General features: G+C 43.1%; 1 protein-coding gene across 5 annotated transcripts; it reads left to right on the top strand.

Moving 5' to 3' along the window:
• The first annotated feature begins 1904 nt into the window (after positions 1–1904).
• LOC115148817 (BRCA1-A complex subunit RAP80) lies at positions 1905–18820 on the top strand. 5 transcript variants are annotated; one of them, XM_029691066.1, is made up of 18 exons: positions 1905–2186; positions 2435–2566; positions 2844–2913; positions 3700–3824; positions 3977–4291; positions 4772–5549; positions 5725–5843; positions 5957–6391; positions 8232–8591; positions 8931–8989; positions 9112–9275; positions 16271–16326; positions 16514–16853; positions 17028–17109; positions 17275–17398; positions 17578–17626; positions 17739–17787; positions 18388–18820. In XM_029691066.1, exons 2-18 carry the CDS (start codon positions 2456–2458, stop codon positions 18614–18616), a joined length of 3465 nt encoding a protein of 1154 aa, XP_029546926.1. In that variant the 5' UTR covers positions 1905–2186; positions 2435–2455; the 3' UTR covers positions 18617–18820. The 5 variants fall into 5 exon arrangements, with proteins under 5 accessions (XP_029546926.1, XP_029546929.1, XP_029546925.1 ...); XM_029691065.1 differs by having other exon boundaries at positions 2141–2566; XM_029691067.1 differs by having other exon boundaries at positions 2141–2566; positions 9112–9260.
• Positions 18821–20565: the final 1745 nt, after the last annotated feature.

Genomic DNA, 20565 nt, shown 5'->3' on the forward strand with positions numbered 1-20565 from the left:
TGGAGCGCGTGCTACAGGTGGGTGCTGTTATGGTGACCAGCGAGCTGAGATAAGGGGGAACTTCACCTAGCAGGGTCTTGTAGATGACCTGGAGCCAGTGGGTTTGGCGACGAGTATGAAGCGAGGGCCAGCCAACGAGAGCGTACAGGTCGCAGTGGTGGGTAGTATATGGAGCTTTGGTGACAAAACGGATGGCACTGTGATAGACTGCATCCAATTTATTGAGTAGGGTATTGGAGGCTATTTTGTAAATTACATCGCCGAAGTTGAGGATCGGTAGGATGGTCAGTTTTACGAGGGTATGTTTGGCAGCATGAGTGAAAGATGCTTTGTTGCGAAATAGGAAGCCAATTCTATGTTTAACTTTGGATTGGAGATGTTTGATGTGAGTCTGGAAGGAGAATAACTACACTGTTTGTATTCTACCATATTCCCAGTCACCTTGCTGTGGTTAAATGCGGTGGTTCGCGCTTTCAGATATGTGCAAATGCTGACATCTATCCACAGTTTTTGGTTTGGGTAAGTTTTAATAGTCACAGTGGAAACAACATCCTGATGAACTCAGTCACAGTGTCTGTGTATACATCAATGTTATTCTCAAAGGCAACCTGGAACATATCCCAGTCCACGTGATCAAAACAATCTTGAAACATGGATTCCGATTGGTCAGACCAGCATTGAATAGATCTTAGCACAGGAACTTCCTGTTTGAGTTTCTGCCTATAGGAAGGGAGGAGCAGGATGGAGTCGTGATCTGATTTGCCGAAGGGAGGGCCTTGTTGTCATCCCAGAAGGGGGAGTAACAATGGTCGAGAGTTTTTGAAGAATGAGTACCACAGGCAATGTGTTGTTAGAACTTTGGTAGCATTTTCCTCAAATTTGCTTTGTTATAATCCCCAGCAACAATAAATGCACCCTCAGGATGTGTGGTTTCCAGTTTGCACAAAGTCCAGTGTAGTTACTTGAAAAGCTGTCGTGGCTTTGGCTTGAAGGGGAATATACACGGCTGTGACTATAACCAAAGAGAATTCTCTTGGGAGGTAATACGGTCGGCATTTGATTGTGAGGCATTCTAGGTCGGTTGAACAAAAGACCTTGTTCCTGTACATTATTACAATCACACCATGAGTAGTTAATCATGAAACATACACCATGCCTTTCTTCTTCCCGGATAGTTTTTTATTCCTGTCTGCGCAATATACTGAGAACCCAGCTGGCTGTATGGACGGGGACAGTATATCCGGAGAGCCATGATTCCGTGAAACAGTATGGTTATCAACTGTACTGCAGGGATAGAACGTAAGTCACAGAAAATTGAGGTTGTGGTGGCAGCTGCAGAGAAGTATTTGGGTGTACGAGATTTGACGTCAGAAGGGTTACAGGGTGTCCTGTCATTTCAGGCTGTTGGCCTGAGGTACGACTAGATAGATTTAGTGGAGTAGGGTTGTGGGTTTTTAATGAGTGTAGGGTTAGATGGTCGTTTTTTGTTGTTGTCCCAAGCAAAATATAAGGGAGTTATAATCCAGTCTAGTTGGTGGCAGTAATGCAACATTTATTGGATACCAACCTCCCTTAAGTTAAACTTCATCGAAGAAGACAGATTGACCGGAGCCTAACACTTCAGGTGCTCCACCTCTTGCTCTCAGACTACACCAAAGACAGTTGCAGCAAAGATGGTGTGGTTGTGGTAACGTTAGCAGGGCCCATCCTCTTTGGCAGTAGGGTTTAAACCTGGCTTTGTGTATTTTTCTACAGATCAATGATTGTTCGAAATAACGAATATTATGTGTTTGTGAGCTAGAAAAGTTATCTAGGTCAATGAGTATAAGAGTGTTTTGATAATATTTGGTTTGGTCGAGAAAGCCACAAAGGGGGGTGTTTTTTGAGAGCGCTATAAAGTACTTTGCTGGCCTATGCTCACACGTTTGGACATTATTTTGACAGAGACGTTTAATACACCTAGCTGTAGTTTCATTTGTGAACAGTTTTTAACTGGGCCCGTTAAAAAAAAGCATGCTCTTCCTGTTTGAAATTTGCAATTGTAGTGCGGTATTGCACCGTACATTTCAGCCAAAGACAGAACAATGAGACGTTTTAGTTACAAAAATATTAGTTTCAGTCCGCTTCAAAGTTTGCCCTCCCTTTTGAGTCACGTGATCGAAGAAAACATGGCTTCTTGAATCGAGGTTTGTCAACGTTTTGGTAAAAGTAGGAATCCTACCTACTAACACTGGATGTGATTAACAGTCTTGAACTGAATGATTTGTAACTTAAATTCCATGTATCGTTATATACATAGCTAGCTAAGTAACTGTTCTACTTTCGGTTTTTCGTAATTCTCAGGAAGATGGGTGTGCAGACATCCTCGACACAAGTCGTAAGGATAGCTAATGGTAGCTAGCTAAGCTAACTTACGTCTATATTTGTTATCAAGCACCAAATTCAACCCAGCAACATGCCTCCTCGGAAAAAGCGAGAGAACAGATACACTGATGGTGGTCCCAGGAAACGACGACGAGCAATTGATCATGAAGAGGACAGAGTCGTCATCTCAGACAGCGACGAGGTAATGTTAACCAGCTGAACTGACTAACTCGTTAGCTAGTTGGTTACACACTGGCTAGCTAGCTACACGGATATAGAACATAACTACATAACTACTGGTTATCTATATGTGTAAAGTGACCTATCATTAAATGTTAACTACAAAATAATAACTCTATACTATACTTGATAATTGTCGGCCAAATAGTATTACTGCTTCAGACCACTTATGTCTCTTAAAGAAAGGCACCTGACCCAAGATATAAAGTAATTGACAACTCATCTCTCTTCTAACCCAGGATGAAGACTTCAGACCAACATCATTAGAGGAGCGCAAACGGGAGAAGGAGAGTAAAACACGATCTAACGGTATACTGTCCAACATACGTCTCCTTATTTGTAACGTAGCGAATTAGACGTATCCTTCTCATGTAGCACATTAGCCCAATAATGGTCCAAAGGAGCCTAGCGTTAACTTCACTTTTTATAGTCCAAGGACCTTACATGTTCTGTTTTGGCTCTGGAAACCAAAACGGCCAAATACTCAAAAGTGAGTCGATTCTCAATTGCAGTATGGTTATAGAAACATAAATCTCTCTACTTTCATATCACATCAAAATAATTTCACAAATGCAAAATACACACTTACTCTACACTGTTTTAACCGGTGTTAACACAGTTGTAGTCGACAGTATTTTGTGACAACACAATGTGACAAGCTAATTAGCACTGTCTGTTTTCCAATAAACACAGGCTGTAACATGGATATATGGCCGCTTGGGAACACTAACCCTATAAAGGTGTGTATCAATTGAACCTTTCTTAAAATAATTATTTCTAGCTGATATGAAGGATAAGGTTGTTATGCGTTTACATTTTAGGCCACATCAACAGATTTGTCACCTAATCGTCTCAGGGATTTAAACCAGCAACCTTTCGGATACTGGCCCAACGCTCTTAACCGCTAGGCTACCTGCCGCCCAAAACCGTTAGACGCGTGTTAATGTTCGGACTGAGCGCCGGGGCTCCTTACAAAACTCCCCTGTACATATTGTAATGGAACTGAGTCATGATCAATCACCAAAATGTAACCACTGAAGCACTGCTAGTTGGTGCTTTGTCATCTACTGTACTGAAGCTGACCCCTCATCTCAGAGATGACTGAGGAAGAGATGCTGGACCTGGCCATGAGGCTGAGTGAACAGGAGGCCAGCAACACTGCTCTCAGGCAACGACAGGAGGAGGAGACCATGAGGAAGGCCATCGCTGAAAGCCTCTACGTAAGTGTGGAGAATATTGACAGAAATAAAAGGTTGCCTGGACATTTCCTCTAGTACAGTCACAGTCCTCGCCATTATTTCAGATAAAACCACAAATGTTTCTCCCATTGTATCTATTCCTGTGATACACAAGTGTTGTTCTATCCCTCCAGGCGGACAGACCCACTCATCCCCACTCAGAATCTCTGCTGGTGGACGGGAGCCCTACCCAGAAATGTCAACGTTCCCCTCCAGAGGCAGAGAGCAGCATACAGCCCCCCAGGCGGAAGCTCTCTTACCCCAACCATGGTGTGGCTGACAGGGAGGGAGCCCACGGTGTAGGGGTTGCTAACCCAGAAACCAGCAGGAGGGGGAAAAAAGAGGGTAGTCCCTTACTAGATATGCCTGACCTGTCTCAGACCCAGAAGGTCTACTCCCAGTCTTCTCCCCTCAGCCAAGCTTCCACCTCCATGCCTCTCTCTTCACAGGTCAGTGGTGCCTCATTATTTGTCTACCATGGCAATCATGTAGTTCTGTCTTTCTTCAGGGGCTACTATGGGCCTAGATCTAACTTCTATGAGTCTGATCGATATTTTAACCTGAAGACTTGTTAATAAGCATTAATGTAGGTCTAGAAGAACCAATTACTTACTTATATCTTAATGCCACATCTTTCAATCATTACCAGTCTCGATTGCATGCCAAATCAATTTAGTTCTAGGGATGTTACCGGGGCGGCATGTAGCCTAGTGGTTAGAGCGTTGGACTAGTAACCGAAAGGTTGCAAGATCGAATCCCCGAGCTGACAAGGTAAAAATATGTCGTTCTGCCCCTGAACAAGGCAGTTAACCCACTGTTCCTAGGCCGTCATTGAAAATAAGAATTTGTTCTTAACTGACTTGCCTAGTTAAATAAAGGTAAAATAAATAAAAACGTTTTTTTAATCACATTTTCTATGCCATTTTAAGGAGGGGTCTTCTCTGAAGAACCCTTTCGGAAACCTCTCAGCCCACGTCGAATCTCAGGAATGCAAGTCCACAGAAAATGAGTCCCAACTCAGGAAGAAGTCCCCTGTATTCCCTCTCGCTACCACAGTCCCATCAGCCAGCAAACTCATCCTGTGCCTGCATAAGCTCAGCCAGGACCTCCTAGTAGACTGTCAAGCCTCTGGGTTCCTACTATGTTCTCAAGAGGGTCCTCCAAGCTTAACTCTTTCCACAAAGTCCCAGATGTCTCAGTCTTTTCAGCCAAAGAGCCCTACATTTTCCAAAAGCCCTGTGTTCTCCAGGACAGAGAGAACTGCAGGTGGGGAACCAGGCCAAGGGAGTCCCCCTATGTTCTCTGAGACTGATTCAGGAAAGGAAGAAAAAGAGGCTAGTCCAACTTTTCCTAAAAGCGCCATGTTCTCCAGTAGTGATACAGGAGAAGAGAAAGCGGCAAGTCCCACCTTTCCCGGAAGCCCAGTCTTCCCCAGAACTGATCAGATAAGGGACCAGGGTCCACAGAACTGTATTGAAAGTGTCTCTACATCAGAAGACCATGAGGATAGAGACCGAGAGGATGTGAAGAGCAGCGAATCCTCAAAGTGCCTTCCACCACGCCTCAGAACAACCCTGTCCCTGAACAAGAGACTCATACCTATAAGAAAGACAGTTGGAGTTGCAGACAAAGTTGTTGACCAAGAGGAACGTCAGGGTGAATCCTCACAGTGCGCTGTAAACAGAATTAGCACGCCTGCAAAGTTTGGTACGTTTTCTATTGTTTTAACCACTATCATACATACAGAATAATGTTACACCAACACATTGAGTTTTAATGAGAGCAAGTAATAGCGGTATGGCAGGTTCATATGGCCTCTTCCTGCCCTTTGGCTTTCTATGTTCTCATCTTATGTATGTATTGGAATGATTGTTCTCTTTAGCTGCAGAAGAAGACCTTAATTCAGAGGAACTTACATTGGCTCAGCCAATGCAGGAGTTAACCAGTAATATGGTGCTACGCTGGTCAGATGATGATGAAGAGGAAGACGGTCCTGCAAAGGTGATGCCAAGAAACTACAAGAGATTGTATATTACCAGTACTGTTATTTAGCCTTTGACTTCACCTGAAACCTAATTTACAGTGTATTGTGGGAACTTCTCTCTCTCTTGCAGTCAGCTCAGTTGCCCAGCCCAGTCTTCCCACAAGAGAATGACCTCCCACAACCAAGCAACCAGTGTCTCTCCACAAACACCAACCACCACTGTTCCCCTCCACACATACACAGCCCCTGCCTCGTCCCCAAGAAACGCACTCACATCTCCGAAGACTCCGCGTGCGAGGATGGAGAGAGCCAGTCCAAGCGCATCCGGAAGAAGTTCACCTTCAAGGGCATGTATGGATCTCCCTCCCCCTTTCACCCCAGACAGGCTGCAGGTAGAGGGTGCCAGGATGAGGCACAAGCCAGATACCCCTCTTCCCACCAGCCCCAGGCCTCTTCCAGCCACCTCTCTTCCCCCACAGGCGGCCAGGGGGATGGGGGAGTGGTGTGCTACTATTGGGGCGTGCCTTTCTGTCCACGAGGGCAGGACCCAGATGCCTACACGCAGGTTATTCTTTATCCTTCCTCTGATGTGTCTTAATTTATTATTCTCTCACACAGACATTCTCTGGATTAGGAGTCAATGTGGGTATCTGACATCTGGGACCACAAAAAGGGGGCATACAGTGCATTTGAAAACTATTCAGAGCCCTTGACTTTTTCCGCATTTTGTTATCTTACAGGCTTATTCTAAACTTGATTAAATCGTTTTTTTCCCCTCATCCATCTACACACAATACCCCATAATGACAAAGCAAAAACAGTTTCAGACCCTTTACTCAGTACTTTGTTGAAGCACCTTTGGCAGCAATTACAGCCTTGAGTCTTCTTGGGTATGATGCTACAAGCTTGGCACACCTGTATTTAGGGAGTTTCTCCTATTCTTCTCTGCAGATCCTCGCAAACTCTGTCAGATTGGATGGGGACGTCGCTGCATAGCTATTATTAGGTCTCTCCAGAGATGTTCAATCGGGTTAAAGTCCAGGCTCTAGCTGGGCTACTCAAGGACATTCAGAGACTTGTCCCGAAACCCCTCCTGCATTGTCTTGGCTGTGTGCTTAGGGTCGTTGTCCTGTTGGAAGGTGAACCTTTGCCCCAGTCTGAGGTCCTGAGCGCTCTGGAACAGGTTTTCATCAAGGATCTCTGTTCTTTGCTCCATTTGTCTTTCCTTCGATCCTGACTAGTCTCCCAGTCCCTGCCGCTGAAAAACATCCCCACAGCATGATGCTGCCACCACCATGCTTCACCGTAGGGATGGTGCCAGGTTTCCTCCAGACGTGACGCTTGGCATTCAGGCCAAAGAGTTAAATTATTGGTTTCATCAGACCATTGAATCTTGTTTCTCATGGTCTGAGAGTCTTTTAGGTGCCTTTTGGCAAACTCCAAGCGGGATGACATGTACCTTTTACTGAGGAGTGGCTTCCTTCTGGCCACTCTACCATAAGGCCTGATTGGTGGAGTGCTGCAGAGATGGTTGTCTTTCGAGCTCTGTCAGTGACCATCAGGTTCTTGGTCACCTCCCTGACCAAGGCCATTGTCCCCCAATTGCTCAGTTTGGCTGGGTGGCCAGCTTTAGGAAGAGTCTTGGTGGTTCCAAACTTCTTCCATTTAAGAATGATGGAGGCCACTGTGTTCTTGGGGACTTTCAATGCTGAAGAAATGTTTTGGTACCCTTCCTCAGATCTGTGCCTCGAACACAATCCTGTCTCGGAGATCTACAGACAATTCCTTCAACTTCATAAAAAAAAATATATATATATATAATCATTTTTAAAAAACCTTTTATTTAACCAGGCAAGTCTGTTAAGAACAAATTCTTATTTTCAATGATGGCCTAGGAACAGCTTGCTTCATGGCTTGCTTTTTGCTCTTACATGCACTGTCAACTGTGGGACCTTATATAAACAGGTGTGCGCCTTTCCAAATCATGTCCAATCAATTGAATTTACCACAGGTGGATGTAGAAACATCTCAAGGATGATCAATGGAACCAGGATGCACCTGAGCTCAATTTTGAGTCTCATAGCAAAGTGTCTGAGTACTAATGTGCATAAGGTATTTTTTTTAAAGAAATTTGCTAACATTTTGTAGAAACCTGTTTTTTGCTTTGTCATTATGGGGTATTGCGTGTAGATTGTGGAAAACATTTTATTTAATTAATTTTAGAATCAGGCTGTAATGTAACAGTGTAGAAAAAGTCAAGGGCTCTGAATACTTCCCGAAAGCATTGTATAAATTCTGTGTGCTACTGTATTGTAGGCACTCCATCCATCATTTTGTAATATTTCATTGACCTGATGTCAGATGTCATGACTTCTGAGTGTAAATTAACAGGTTTTTCCTTACAGGTGATCATGTCCCAGCTGGAGGTGTATGAGAAGAGCCTGAAGGAAGCCCAGAGGGGCCTGCTGAGGAAGGCAGGCTGGGGGGAGCCTGTCCTTCCTGGTCCCCCAGAGAGACCTTTTTCCAGGAGGGGACGCCCCAAGAGACACAGGGCCCCAGAACTTCTGGAGGAAGAGGAGGAAGAAGTGCAGGGAGTGAGAAACCAGCAGGAAGAGTTAGTGGAGGTGGTAGAGGATGATGAAGAGGAGGGTGAGGAAAGGGAGTGGCGGCGGTCACAGGGAGGGACGGAAGAGGGAGGGAGGAGAGGAAGACTGGAGTGGAAGGACTATCAGCCACTGTTTGTGTCCACTCCTGAACAAGACGAAGTGAGTATTGCATAACTTTTGTCAATACTTATAGGGAGCTTGGAGCAATACATTTTATGTATTTCTAAAGGCTGTGTTAACAGTACAAATATTATTAATTTAAAGCATGAATCATACCAAAGGCTCTAATGATACTACAGTACTTACTGAAAGTTCCTTGTCACACTATATTACCACCAGATAGTGCTATCAACTATTTACAATCCAAATGTGTTATTATAATACAGGCTAAAAACAGTGTCTCTCATTTTATGAAAGTTCCTTGTCAGTTTGTGGAAAGGTCAATCCACTTGATGCTTTCCCCCAGAAAACTATCTCTTTGTTTTTGTCTTCCCATAGAAATCGCCCTCACCTGTATTTCATGTAGAATCCAATCAACAACAAATTCTACCTCGAAGGTAAGAAAGGGAGGCCTAAACTGCTACATTATACAGTATGGACCTAGCTTGTCTATAATCTCTATGATACAAGTCTTTTAAATGTGCACAGGAATGAAAACGTGTTGATTTCTAATTTCCAGGAGTCTTGGCCTTAGAAAAGAAGAGAGAAGACCATCGCCACTGCCTGACCCGCTGGAGAAGGAAGAAGATGAAAAAGAGGAAGAGAAGAGGGAGGAGGAAGAAAGGATGGGGGAGGAAGTGGTGGATGTCGGTGGCTTAGAAGTTCCAGGTATAAGAAATGATGGTAAGACTTTACTTGACACCCAGCGTCATAACATGTTGTGACATTGTCATAACCATGTCATAACAGCAGACAAGTTGTCATAACACAGTCATGACACATTTTTATACCTGTTGTGACATATATTGTGTTATTTTATGGCTGGTTATGATACCTACAGTGCTTGCTCCACTAAAAGTTGTGCGATTATTTTTCAGGACTTAGAGGTAGTTTGTGGTTTAGGACATCAACACTTCATTGCTCCAGACCAGCGCAAAGGGGAGTTAGCGCACTGATTATGCTTTTGGGTCCTACTGTGTGTCTGACAATGAATGGGTGACATAAACCTAAATAGAAGCTGATAATTGTGCACAACTTCAGTATTACTTACTAAAACTGTTGTTACACTAAGGTTTTATTTTATTTTATTAGGATTATTTCGCTCATACTGTAGGCCACTCCCGACCGGTAACGTTGTACAGCGCCTGAGTGGTGCAACGGTATAAAACATTGCATACCTGTGCAAGCTGTGTTGCTTCAGATGCTGGTTCAATACCTGTGCCGGCCTCGACTGGGATACCCATGAGATGACTGTAGTTTTTTGGTTTCTCTCCCTCTAAAAACAGAAATAAATCATTCTAAATAACAAACTGGCTTTATTTACAAATTCGTAACAATGTCTCACCCCATGTTCAAGAATGGCCTTTATCTCGCTCTATTTACTTTATTTGAAAACAAAATCATCTCCAAAATATTTTATTTTTTTAAACAAAGTTATTATTATTAATTTAGAATTATATAAAAGCCCGTTGGATATTCTCACAGATATAATTAACCCTGTTATTAGCAGGACAATATATATTGGTCATGGCTCTCCAACTATATCCACTGAAAGCGCGCAAGGTTCAAGGCATGGGGGCACTGGATGGGCCGCAGTGCTGTGCACAGAATACCGACCTAGCCCATGGGGAAGGGAGGGTGGACCGCCACACTGGCAGCACTTTAAGGGGCATTGCACTAATAATGGAGCTGACTAGGGAAATGTTCTCGCTGTTCTGTTCTTAGTGCCAGTCTGCACATTCAAACTAAAACAATGTAACTAATAATGGCATCTTTATGCTTTTGTTAATAAAATAATTATAAAAATACTCTTTCAAAATGCTGTTTATTTAGTAATGGATCCATAACGAATTACAATGGGAATAAATATCACTGAATTACAGAAATATTGGAACAAAGTTGTCTAATGAAGGTAAACAAATTGTTGCTTACTGGAAATACTCTTTCAAACACATACGGTCACGTTGTACAGCGCCATTATGGCTATTAGCAGGGCTATATTTTGGCCTTTATGGGCGGCGCACAATTGGCTCAGCCTTTGTCTCCCTCTAAAAACAGAAATAAATGTTTTGGCCTTTACAAATATGATTTTGGCCTCTATTCAGATTACAATCGCTCTCTTTTGTTTGTTTTTTAAAACAAAATAACCTCCAAAATATTGTTATATATTATCAAATTGATGACACAGTCATATAGCGGCACCTACATAAAGCTGAGTGACTCACTCATTCATGGCTTTGGATCAAAATAAGTAAGTACCAACATTCTTTCTGATAGTCTTACATAAAGAAATGTTTTGGTTATCCTGACCTGGACACCATGTACTGTATTATAATAGCCCGTTATGGGCTATGAGCCAGACAATATACCTTTACCAACACCTCTCTGTATTTTGATACTTTGTGGATGGGGGCTCCCACAGTGCAAAATGCGTTGCTACAGATGCAGGGTCGATACCCGTGCCGATCTCCACCGGGAGACTTATGAGGTGGCTTTTGGTTTTAATTAAGAATCCTCCAATTCTCTGTAATTATTGGCGGAGATTCACGTCTTATTTTTCGATATACTGTAGGCCTACCGTAGGCGACATGAGTCTCAATAGTGTTGAGTAATGTGCTGTTAAAAGTGGTGAAGGTCCTATTTATTTCTAGAACATATTGAAGTTAGAAGCAATAGGATTTGAAGCAGTAGCCGACAACTATTTTAGCACCGTTTCGCGCTGCTCTGAGACAAGCATTTGGACTGGTCTTGATAAATCAATGCGGTTTTTATTTTCACTGAATCTCCGTTTGGGTATTGGTTAGACTAGAATTACAAAATTAGGGTGTAGAAATATTATGCTCTTAGTGTAACCTTTAATTTAACTAGGCAAGTCAGATAAGAACAAATTCTTATTTACAAGGACAGCCTACTCCTTCCTCCCCATCAGGGAATAGCCCCCCTGTTTCCCGCGTGCCCACACTACACGGGGATTCTTCAGCTAAATAGCCCAGTACTGTACTCCCGACCGTCACGTTGTACAGCGCCATATTTTCCATTCCATCCTAACGGAAACCCAGAGGGTTTTTCGTTTTTCTTGGAATAGAAACACCATAATATTAATCAAATTAATAAAGGAATATTTCTTAATCAGTCCCATATACTATGTTCTTACAAAAAGGTTTTAAATTCTCTAGTACAGCCACTATTGAAGGCTATCAAATTCTTCTCATAGATGCCCTCTGGTGGTCAAACTAGCACTAAGTAGCATTAATGGTACTAGTGGTTCACACTTAAATAACGTGACAGAATTCTGCAGCACCCTGCAAGCTGCGCCGCAGTACGCTGCAACTTTTAAAGCACAAACCACTGTACAAAAGTGTCAACCTACCAGACAAGGCAAGACATTCCATTACACCATAGCATATTTGTTAGCAGTATGTTTGTTATATCTTTTAGTTTTTATTGACCATATTCAATTATCATTGTAATTGTGTACACATTGATGTCAGACATGCACCTAACCCAATGCTCTGTTGCTGATGACAGCGCTGGATGCAGATTTCAGGAGCAGGACAAGACACCCTATTTTTGACTGATATAAGGGCATTGTCTTGTTTGCCCTATCTGGTTTATATGATTATGATGGTCATAATGTTTCATGACAGTGTCATAGTGTATTTTCTACAAGTTATTTAAAATATGATGAAAAAAAAACATCTGTACAGAATTCATACCAACAAAGGATTTAAGAAATAATCTTTCAAACAAATGGAAACTTCTTGGCAGGGAAAAACAACAATTAGAATAAATGTGTGTTGACACTTATGTAGGTACCATAAAATAATGCAATATGTGTCACAACCGGTGTAAATATATGGGTCATGACAGTTATGAGTGTTATGACGAGTTGTCAGCTGTTAATGGCATTATGACATGGTTATGACTGTCATAACGTGTAATAACACTGGGTGTCAAGTAAAGTGTCACCGAAATTACAATTGATTTCACAGATTATAAATGACTGTCATTAAAGGTGCATATGTAGAACTCACTCCACCATTTCCTGGTTGCAAATATTCAAATAGTTCGCCTAATTTCAGTTTGAGAAAAAAACAGCATTGTATAGTGTAGCACGGACAACTCTCGCCAGTCTGCACAGCACGACTCAAACCAGAGCAAATCAGACTTATTTTTCTCCATATCTCCGGATTCCTACCGCAAGCTCTGAACCTTTTTTTTTTTTTCACCTGGATCATCGCAGCTAGCTAGCTGCTATTATAGTGGCCACTCCTGGCTAACGTCACTGTCCCGAAGCAAGAACGAATTAGCCTGGAGCTAGCCTTGCTAGGCCCATCTCCCGGCTAGCCAAAGAGGTCCATCAGCCACTCCTTGAGCTACAATACTGATTTTGCCAGCTGGCCTGGACCCCCGCCGACCCATCACGACTGGACCACCGACGTGATTCACCCGATAGGGTTTTCTCAACTAACTCCGCAGTCGCGTCGTCCCCTGAATGACCATCTGCTAGCCTCGGCCTGCAAGCTGTCCCGAGCACATCAGACTGTTAGCTTAAGAGGCCTTTGGCCACTATACCTATTTTGCCAATTGGCCTGGTTTACCACACGGAGCCCTGCTGATTCATCTGCCGACGTAATAGCACGAGGGGGCCGCAACAGACTTTCTTCCGTCGCGACGTCCCTCCAAGGCCCTTCTGTTAGCTTGCTAGCCCCGGCCCGCAAGCTGTCTGAAGCCACTCACTGGACTCCTATGATCACTCGGCTACGCATGCCTCTCACTGACGTCAATATGCCTTGTCCATTGCTGTTTTGGTTAGTAATTATTGCCTTATTTCACTGTCGAGCCTCTAGCCCTGCTCAATACACCTTAGCGAACCCTTTAGTTCCACCTCCCACACATGCGGTGACATCACCTGGTTTAAATGATGTTTCTAGAGACAATATCGCATTCATCATCACTTTATGCACAGGTTTACCCTCACTGTATTCACATCCTACCATATCTTTGTCTGTACATTATGCCTTGAATCTATTCTACCGTGCCCAGAAACCTGCTCCTTTTACTCTCTGTTCCGAACGTACTAGACGACCAGTTATTTTAGCCTTTAGCCATACCCTTATCCTACTCCTCCTCTGGTGATGTAGGGGTTAACCCAGGCCCTGCAGTGCCTAGCTCCACTCCCATTCCCCAGGCGCTCTCATTTGTTGACTTCTGTAACCATAAAAGCCTTGGTTTCATGTATGTTAACATTAGAAGCCTCCTCCCTAAGTTTGTTTTATTCACTGCTTTAGCACACTCTGCCAACCTGGATGTCCTAGCCGTGTCTGAATCCTGGCTCAGGAAGACCACCAAAAACCCTGAAATGTCCATCCCTAACGATAACATTTTCCGACAAGATAGAACTGCCAAAGGGGGCGGTGTTGCAATCTACTGCAGAAATAGCCTGCAGAGTTCTGTCTTATTATCCACGTCTGTACCCAAACAATTGGAGCTTCTACTTTTAAAAATCCACCTTTCCAGAGACAAGTCTCTCACCGTTGCCGCTTGCTATAGACCACCCTCTGCCCCCAGCTGTGCCCTGGACACCATATGTGAATTGATTGCCCCCCATCTATCTTCAGAGCTAGTGCTGCTAGGTGACCTAAACTGGGACATGCTTAACACCCCGGCCATCCTACCATCTAAGCTTGATGCCCTCAATCTCACACAAATGATCAATGAACCCACCAGGTACAACCCCAAATCCGTAAACGCGGGCACCCTCATAGATATCATCCTAACCAACTTGCCCTCCAAATATACCTCTGCTGTTTTGAACCAAGATCTCAGCGATCACTGCCTCATTGCCTGCATCTGTAACCACCCCTCATCACTGTCAAACACTCCCTAAAACACTTCAGCGAGCAGGCCTTTCTAATCGACCTGGCCCGGGTATCCTGGTTTCAGAGCTGGTCATGGGTGCACCTCAGCCACGCTCAAGGTCCTAAACGATATCATAACCGCCATCGATAAGAGACATTGCTGTGCAGCCGTATTCATCGACCTGGCCAAGGCTTTTGACTCTGTCAATCACCACATTCTTACTTGCAGACTCAACAGCCTTGGTTTCTCAAATGATTGCCTCGCCTGGTTCACCAACTACTTCTCTGATAGAGTTCAGTGTGTCAAATAGGAGGGCCTGTTGTCCGGACCTCTGGCAGTCTCTCTGGGGGTGCCACAGGGTTCAATTCTCGGGCCGACTCTCTTCTCTGTATACATCAATGATGTCGCTCTTGCTGCTGGTGATTCTCTGATCCACCTCTACGCAGACGACACCATTCTGTGTACTTCTGGCCTCTCTTTGGACACTGTGTTAACTAACCTGCAGACGAGCTTCAATGCCATACAACTCTCCTTCCGTGGCCTCCAACTGCTCTTAAATGCAAGTAAAACTAAATGCATGCTCTTCAACCGATCACTGCCCACACCTGCCCGCCTGTCCAGCTTCACTACTCTGGACGGTTCTGACTTAGAATATGTGGACAACTACAAAAAGCTAGGTGTCTGGCTAGACGGTAAACTCTCCTTCCAGACTTACATTACTCTCCAATCCAAAATTAAATCTAGAATCGGCTTCCTATTTCGCAACAAAGCATCCTTCACTCATGCTGCCAAACATACCCTCGTAAAACTGACCATCCTAACGATCCTCGACTTTGGCGATGTCATTTATAAACTAGCCTCCAACACTCTACTCAACAAATTGGATGCAGTCTATCATAGTGCCATCTGTTTTGTCACCAAAGCCCCATATATTACCCACCACTGCGACCTGTACGCTCTCGTTGGCTGGCCATCGCTTCATACTCGTCGCCAAACCCACTGGCTCCAGGTCATCTACAAGTCTCTGCTAGGTAAAGCCCCGCCTTATCTCAGCTCACTGGTCACCATAGCAGCACCCACCCGTAGCACGCGCTCCAGCAGGTATATCTCACTGGTCACCCCCAAAGCCAATTCCTGCTTTGGCCGCCTTTCCTTCCAGTTCTCTGCTGCCAATGACTGGAACGAACTGCGAAAATCACTGAAGCTGGAGACTCAAATCTCCTTCATTAGCTTTAAGCACCAGCTGTCAGAGCAGCTCACAGATCATTGCACCTGTACACAGCCCATCTGTAAACAGCCCATCCAACTACCTCATCCCCATACTGTATTTATTTATCTTGCTCCGTTGCACCCCAGTCTCTGCTTGCACATTCATCTTCTGAACATCTACCATTCAAGTGTTTAATTGCTATCCTGTAATTATTCGCCACCATGGCCTATTTATTGCCTTATCTTACCTCATTTGCACACACTAATATATATATATATATATATATATATATATATATAATATATTTACTGTATTATTGACTGTATGTTTGTTTATTCCATATGTAACTCTGGGTTGTATGTGTCGAACTGCTGTGCTTTATCTTGGCCAGGTCGCAGTTGTAAATGAGAACTTGTTCTCAACTTGCCTACCTGGTTAAATAAAGGTGAAATAAAAAATATTAGGATGGCGTGCCTAATGTTTGTTTGCTATACTTTGTGTATATGGTTGCATTTAGAACTAAATACTAAATGTTGTGAGCTTCACTTCATAATATGTAGCTTTTAATTGGCATGCCTCTATTATTCCTTGTTGATTCTGATGGCAGAGACCCAACTCAGTGACGATGGCACCCAAGACCTGATGGTCACCAGCCCTGCACAGGTCAGTAACTTCTGCACTACAAATGACACCTAAACAGAGCATTCTGATTACAGTTCTGACTGATTCTCCTTCTTTCATTCAACACCTAGAAATATTGGCTGTGTTCATCGAATTGTGAGGTTGTGTTGTAGATGTCTATCATGGTTGTGTTTTTTTTATGCCTGTGGTTTGATTTGGTTACCCCTAGCCCCAACCAGAGAGGCAGTCCCTGCCTCAGATCCAGACTTTTCTCTCATCACCCCATCTTCTGGAGCAGCGTGTAGAGGGGATGGAGGTGGAAGAGGAGAGGAGGAGTGGCACTGTTAGGGGTCCTGCTAGAGGAGAGGATGTGAGGGTGGAAGTGGAGGAGACGGGGGAGGTACAGGGTGGGGTCTCAGAACCTGCACCCCCTCAGAGCCCCAGCATGGACTGTCCTATGTGCATGCGCCCCTTCCCCCTGACGGAGATTGAGCTGCACGCTGCCTACTGTGACGGTAGTACCGCTAACATGGAGGAAGAGGAGATGATGGCTCAGAGCCAATCGCAAGGTAAGAACATGCAGCAAGACACACATACAACACACTCGTTTATTCAGCTCAATCTAAGGTAATCTCTGTTGTTTATGCAAGGATGTTGACAAAGGAACAATGCAAGTCAAGGATGTGTAGGGAAATATTATGTTTGACCCCAGAGCGTAAAACAATCCCTTGCTTAATATGTAGTTACAGTGAAGTCTCATAGGAAGAGGACCAGAAGGGGAGAGAGAATTGGAGAGGAGCAGCCCTGTTCTTCTGGCTCTGGCAAGTAAGTAGGTATGAGCGGATTGACGTTGGTCTAACAGCTAGTCTCCTATACCTAGTTTACATTCACAGGGAACGTCACTTTAGTCTAAATTATTTTGACATCCCTACTGTAGAGTAACCTGATCATACCTTTTAACCTGTCTGTGTTGTGTTGTCTTCCGAGCAGGGCAGTGCAGGGAGAGAAGTGCTTCCTGTGTCAGAAGCTGTTTCATCTCGGGGACTATGAGAAGCACGTAGAGGACTGCATCAGGAACCAAAAAGTGTCCAAGGCTGCATCCAGGGCCGGACAGGTACTCCTAGTTAGCACTATTGCACAGCATTACACACTGTATATGTAGTTATCAAAACCAAGCCAGCTGTTGTAGACCATTGGTAGTTAATTGCAGACTGTGGTTTCCCTAGCTGTTGTGTAGCACTCACCATGGGTCTTCTGCTCTTTCTTCCCTCTGTGTGATGGATGATCTTCCAGAGTGGAGACTTGCTGAGTGCTTTGGACCAGACAGAGCACAGAGATTCAGGTTCACTCACTTAAATTGTGATGTTGTTTTACATGTTCAAAATGCCTCGTTCCACCTTGTTTGAATGGGTGAAAGAGAGCCAATGTTTTCACTCTACTTGGTCTCCTTTTAGGGACTGCTGAGGCCGGACCATGTGATACTGCCTTCAGGAGCCAACACAGGTAAGCAAAACAGGAAATGCACTGATGGATTTTTTTGGGAAACTCCATTTGACTAATCTACTGTAGCACCCACCCCTGGTGACATGGGTTGTACCATGTGTGTGATAGGGAGGGAGGTCTGATAAGCAGACCCTGGTTGGGTATGTCTGTCAAGGACACACCCTGATGAATAGCTCTCTAAAGCATCATAGCAACTCCATTATATGCTTGTGCCTTCATATTTGTCCATTGTTGACTAAGACTGTTGTGTACCCCTATTTAAGTAGTTATTCGTTTGAAGTGGTGTATTTTCTTCTGGTTTAATAGTTTATGAATGCATATTAACATATTTGTGAATATGAGATGGTAAGCAGACCGCAAAGTTTAGTGCTTGCCTGATTGTTTGGTGACTATCGACAGCGTCACTGTAACGATATCAGTGTACTACCTCTAGCTCACACCTGGATCATGTTCAGTAGGCACAAAATGGACTGAAAGAGGGAGGAACTACCTGGACATGTCCAATAAACACTTTTCCTTTTTCGTTGCATAAAGTTTTACTACGGTGTGCTCTGATGATCATGACCCTGCCATTTATAACCATGTGATTGTTGCTTTCAGTGGCCTTATTGAAGATCTGGGAGAGTCTGGGGGAAGTGGAGACATTGCCGTCCCAGGTTTCAGAGTGAGCACCTCGCCCATCCGATCCTTCACCTCCATCTCAGAAGCCACAGACTGCCTTATTGACTTCAAGCGCCAGTACTCTTCCTGTACTTCCTCCTCTTCCTCCTCCAGGCCCAGACAAAGAGGGAGGAAATTCAATAGGAAATTCAAATATACAAAAAAATAGTAAATACTGTCAACTGCTTTTTTTATACCACTGCATATCTTTTCTTTGTATTGTTTGTTACACTGAATCAAGTGATACAAATGTGTGTTAATGTGGGATTAAGTAATACTTCCTTCGAAATGTTTCTTTTGTGTACTTTCTTACAAATCTGTTAGATTCGATTCATCTTTACACACTAGAAATAAATGCACACAGTGGCCCAAACTATGGGCTCATCTTATATTCTTATTTATATAAAAGTGACTCCAAAATGACATGATACATTGCAGATGTTGGATCTTAATTTGAGCCAGTTTGCTACAGCAGGATAATAATCCTTCAGCAACAGGAAATGTGAATTATCATTTTTGTAGGCGTTAATAAAAAAAATGGTAAGGTAAAATCAAGTTTGACATTTCTAAGTGGAAGTTACAAACTTCAGAAGCATTTTTAAACCTCAAATACACAAATAATACATTTCCTGCAGTACCTATTGGGCACAACATAATCTGAAACACAACCAAAACAAACTGAAAATGCATCCAAAAGTTTGTCACAAGCTTGATGTAGTCATTGCGTGCTATGCATATGGGACTCGATAGTAAACTTTTGTCTAAATACACTAAGTGAATTTGTCCAAATACTTATGACCCCTTCAAATGGGGCGACTAGATCCATAAAGTGCTTTCATTTCTAAACAGTAAAACCGATATTCATGAAAATACCCTTAAATGAAAGGTGATATTCTCTACTGTGAAAATATTTCTCAAATCCCAAATTTTAGCTTTGCTGTCCAAGTAAATGCATAGTGTATGTATGAAAGGTAGCCTAAAATAAAAGATGACATTCTGGACTGTGGACTGTTCTAGTTGTGGAAGCCAATGTGAACAGCAGAGACTCAATGTTGTAAAAGCGGAAATAAACTCAGTTAAGATTTATCTTGTTAAACTATTACGGTTGGTTTCTGCCTGGCCTGTTTTCTGGCCCCCACACCATCTTATGAAATCTGAAGTGAAATGGGTGTGGCTCCCCCAAAGAACAGCTTTCAAAAAGTCTACTGACGACACAACAGTGGTAGGCCTGATCACCGATAACGAGGAGACAGCCTATAGGGAGGTCAGAGACAGCAACTTCTCCCTCAATGTGAGCAAGACAAAGGAGATGATTGTGGACTACAGGAAAAGGAGTGCTGAACAGGCCCCCATTGAAGAGACTAGTGGAGTGGGTCGAGAGTTTAAGTTCCTTGGTGTCCACATCACCATCAAATTATTGTTTTATTTTTTACTTAAGAAAATATTTACTTATAAACGTAACTCTATTTCTTGAACTGCGTTGTTGATTAGGGGATTATTTGGCGCATTTAATAAATAACATTTGATTTGATATGAATATGTACATGTAGATAGAGGAAAAGTGACTATGCATAGATAAACAGAGAGCAGCAGCAGCGTAAAAATGGGCGGGTTAATGCAAATAGTTTGGGTAGCAATTTGATGCCATATTAGAAAGGAAATATGCATGCCAATTTTACTAATCTCAACAATATTACAAGCATTAGTTTAAGTCTGCTTCAATGGCTTTTATAGGTAGGCAAGCATTGTTAAATGAGGACTGATGTAAATTTTGAACAAATTATGGTACTTTTGCATGTCCAAACACGAGTAATTGAAATTAATGCATTTTAAGGTGGTGTATAGTGCAATGTCCTTCAAAATGGTTTTCTGGACAAACTAAATTTTTTATTACTATTTATTACTATTATATGCATTCTTTTATAGGCAACCTGTAGTCTGAGTATTGATGAATTGACCCCATGGGTCATGAAATATGGTTTAAAGTCGGAGGTTTACATACACTTAGGTTGGAGTCATTAAAACTCAATTTTCAACCACTCCACAAATGTCTTGTTATCAAACTATAGTTTTGCCAAGTCGGTTAGGACATCTACTTTGTGCATGACACAAATAATT

This window comes from Salmo trutta, chromosome 15 (assembly GCF_901001165.1).
Source record: "Salmo trutta chromosome 15, fSalTru1.1, whole genome shotgun sequence".
NCBI classification, from domain to species: domain Eukaryota; kingdom Metazoa; phylum Chordata; class Actinopteri; order Salmoniformes; family Salmonidae; genus Salmo; species Salmo trutta.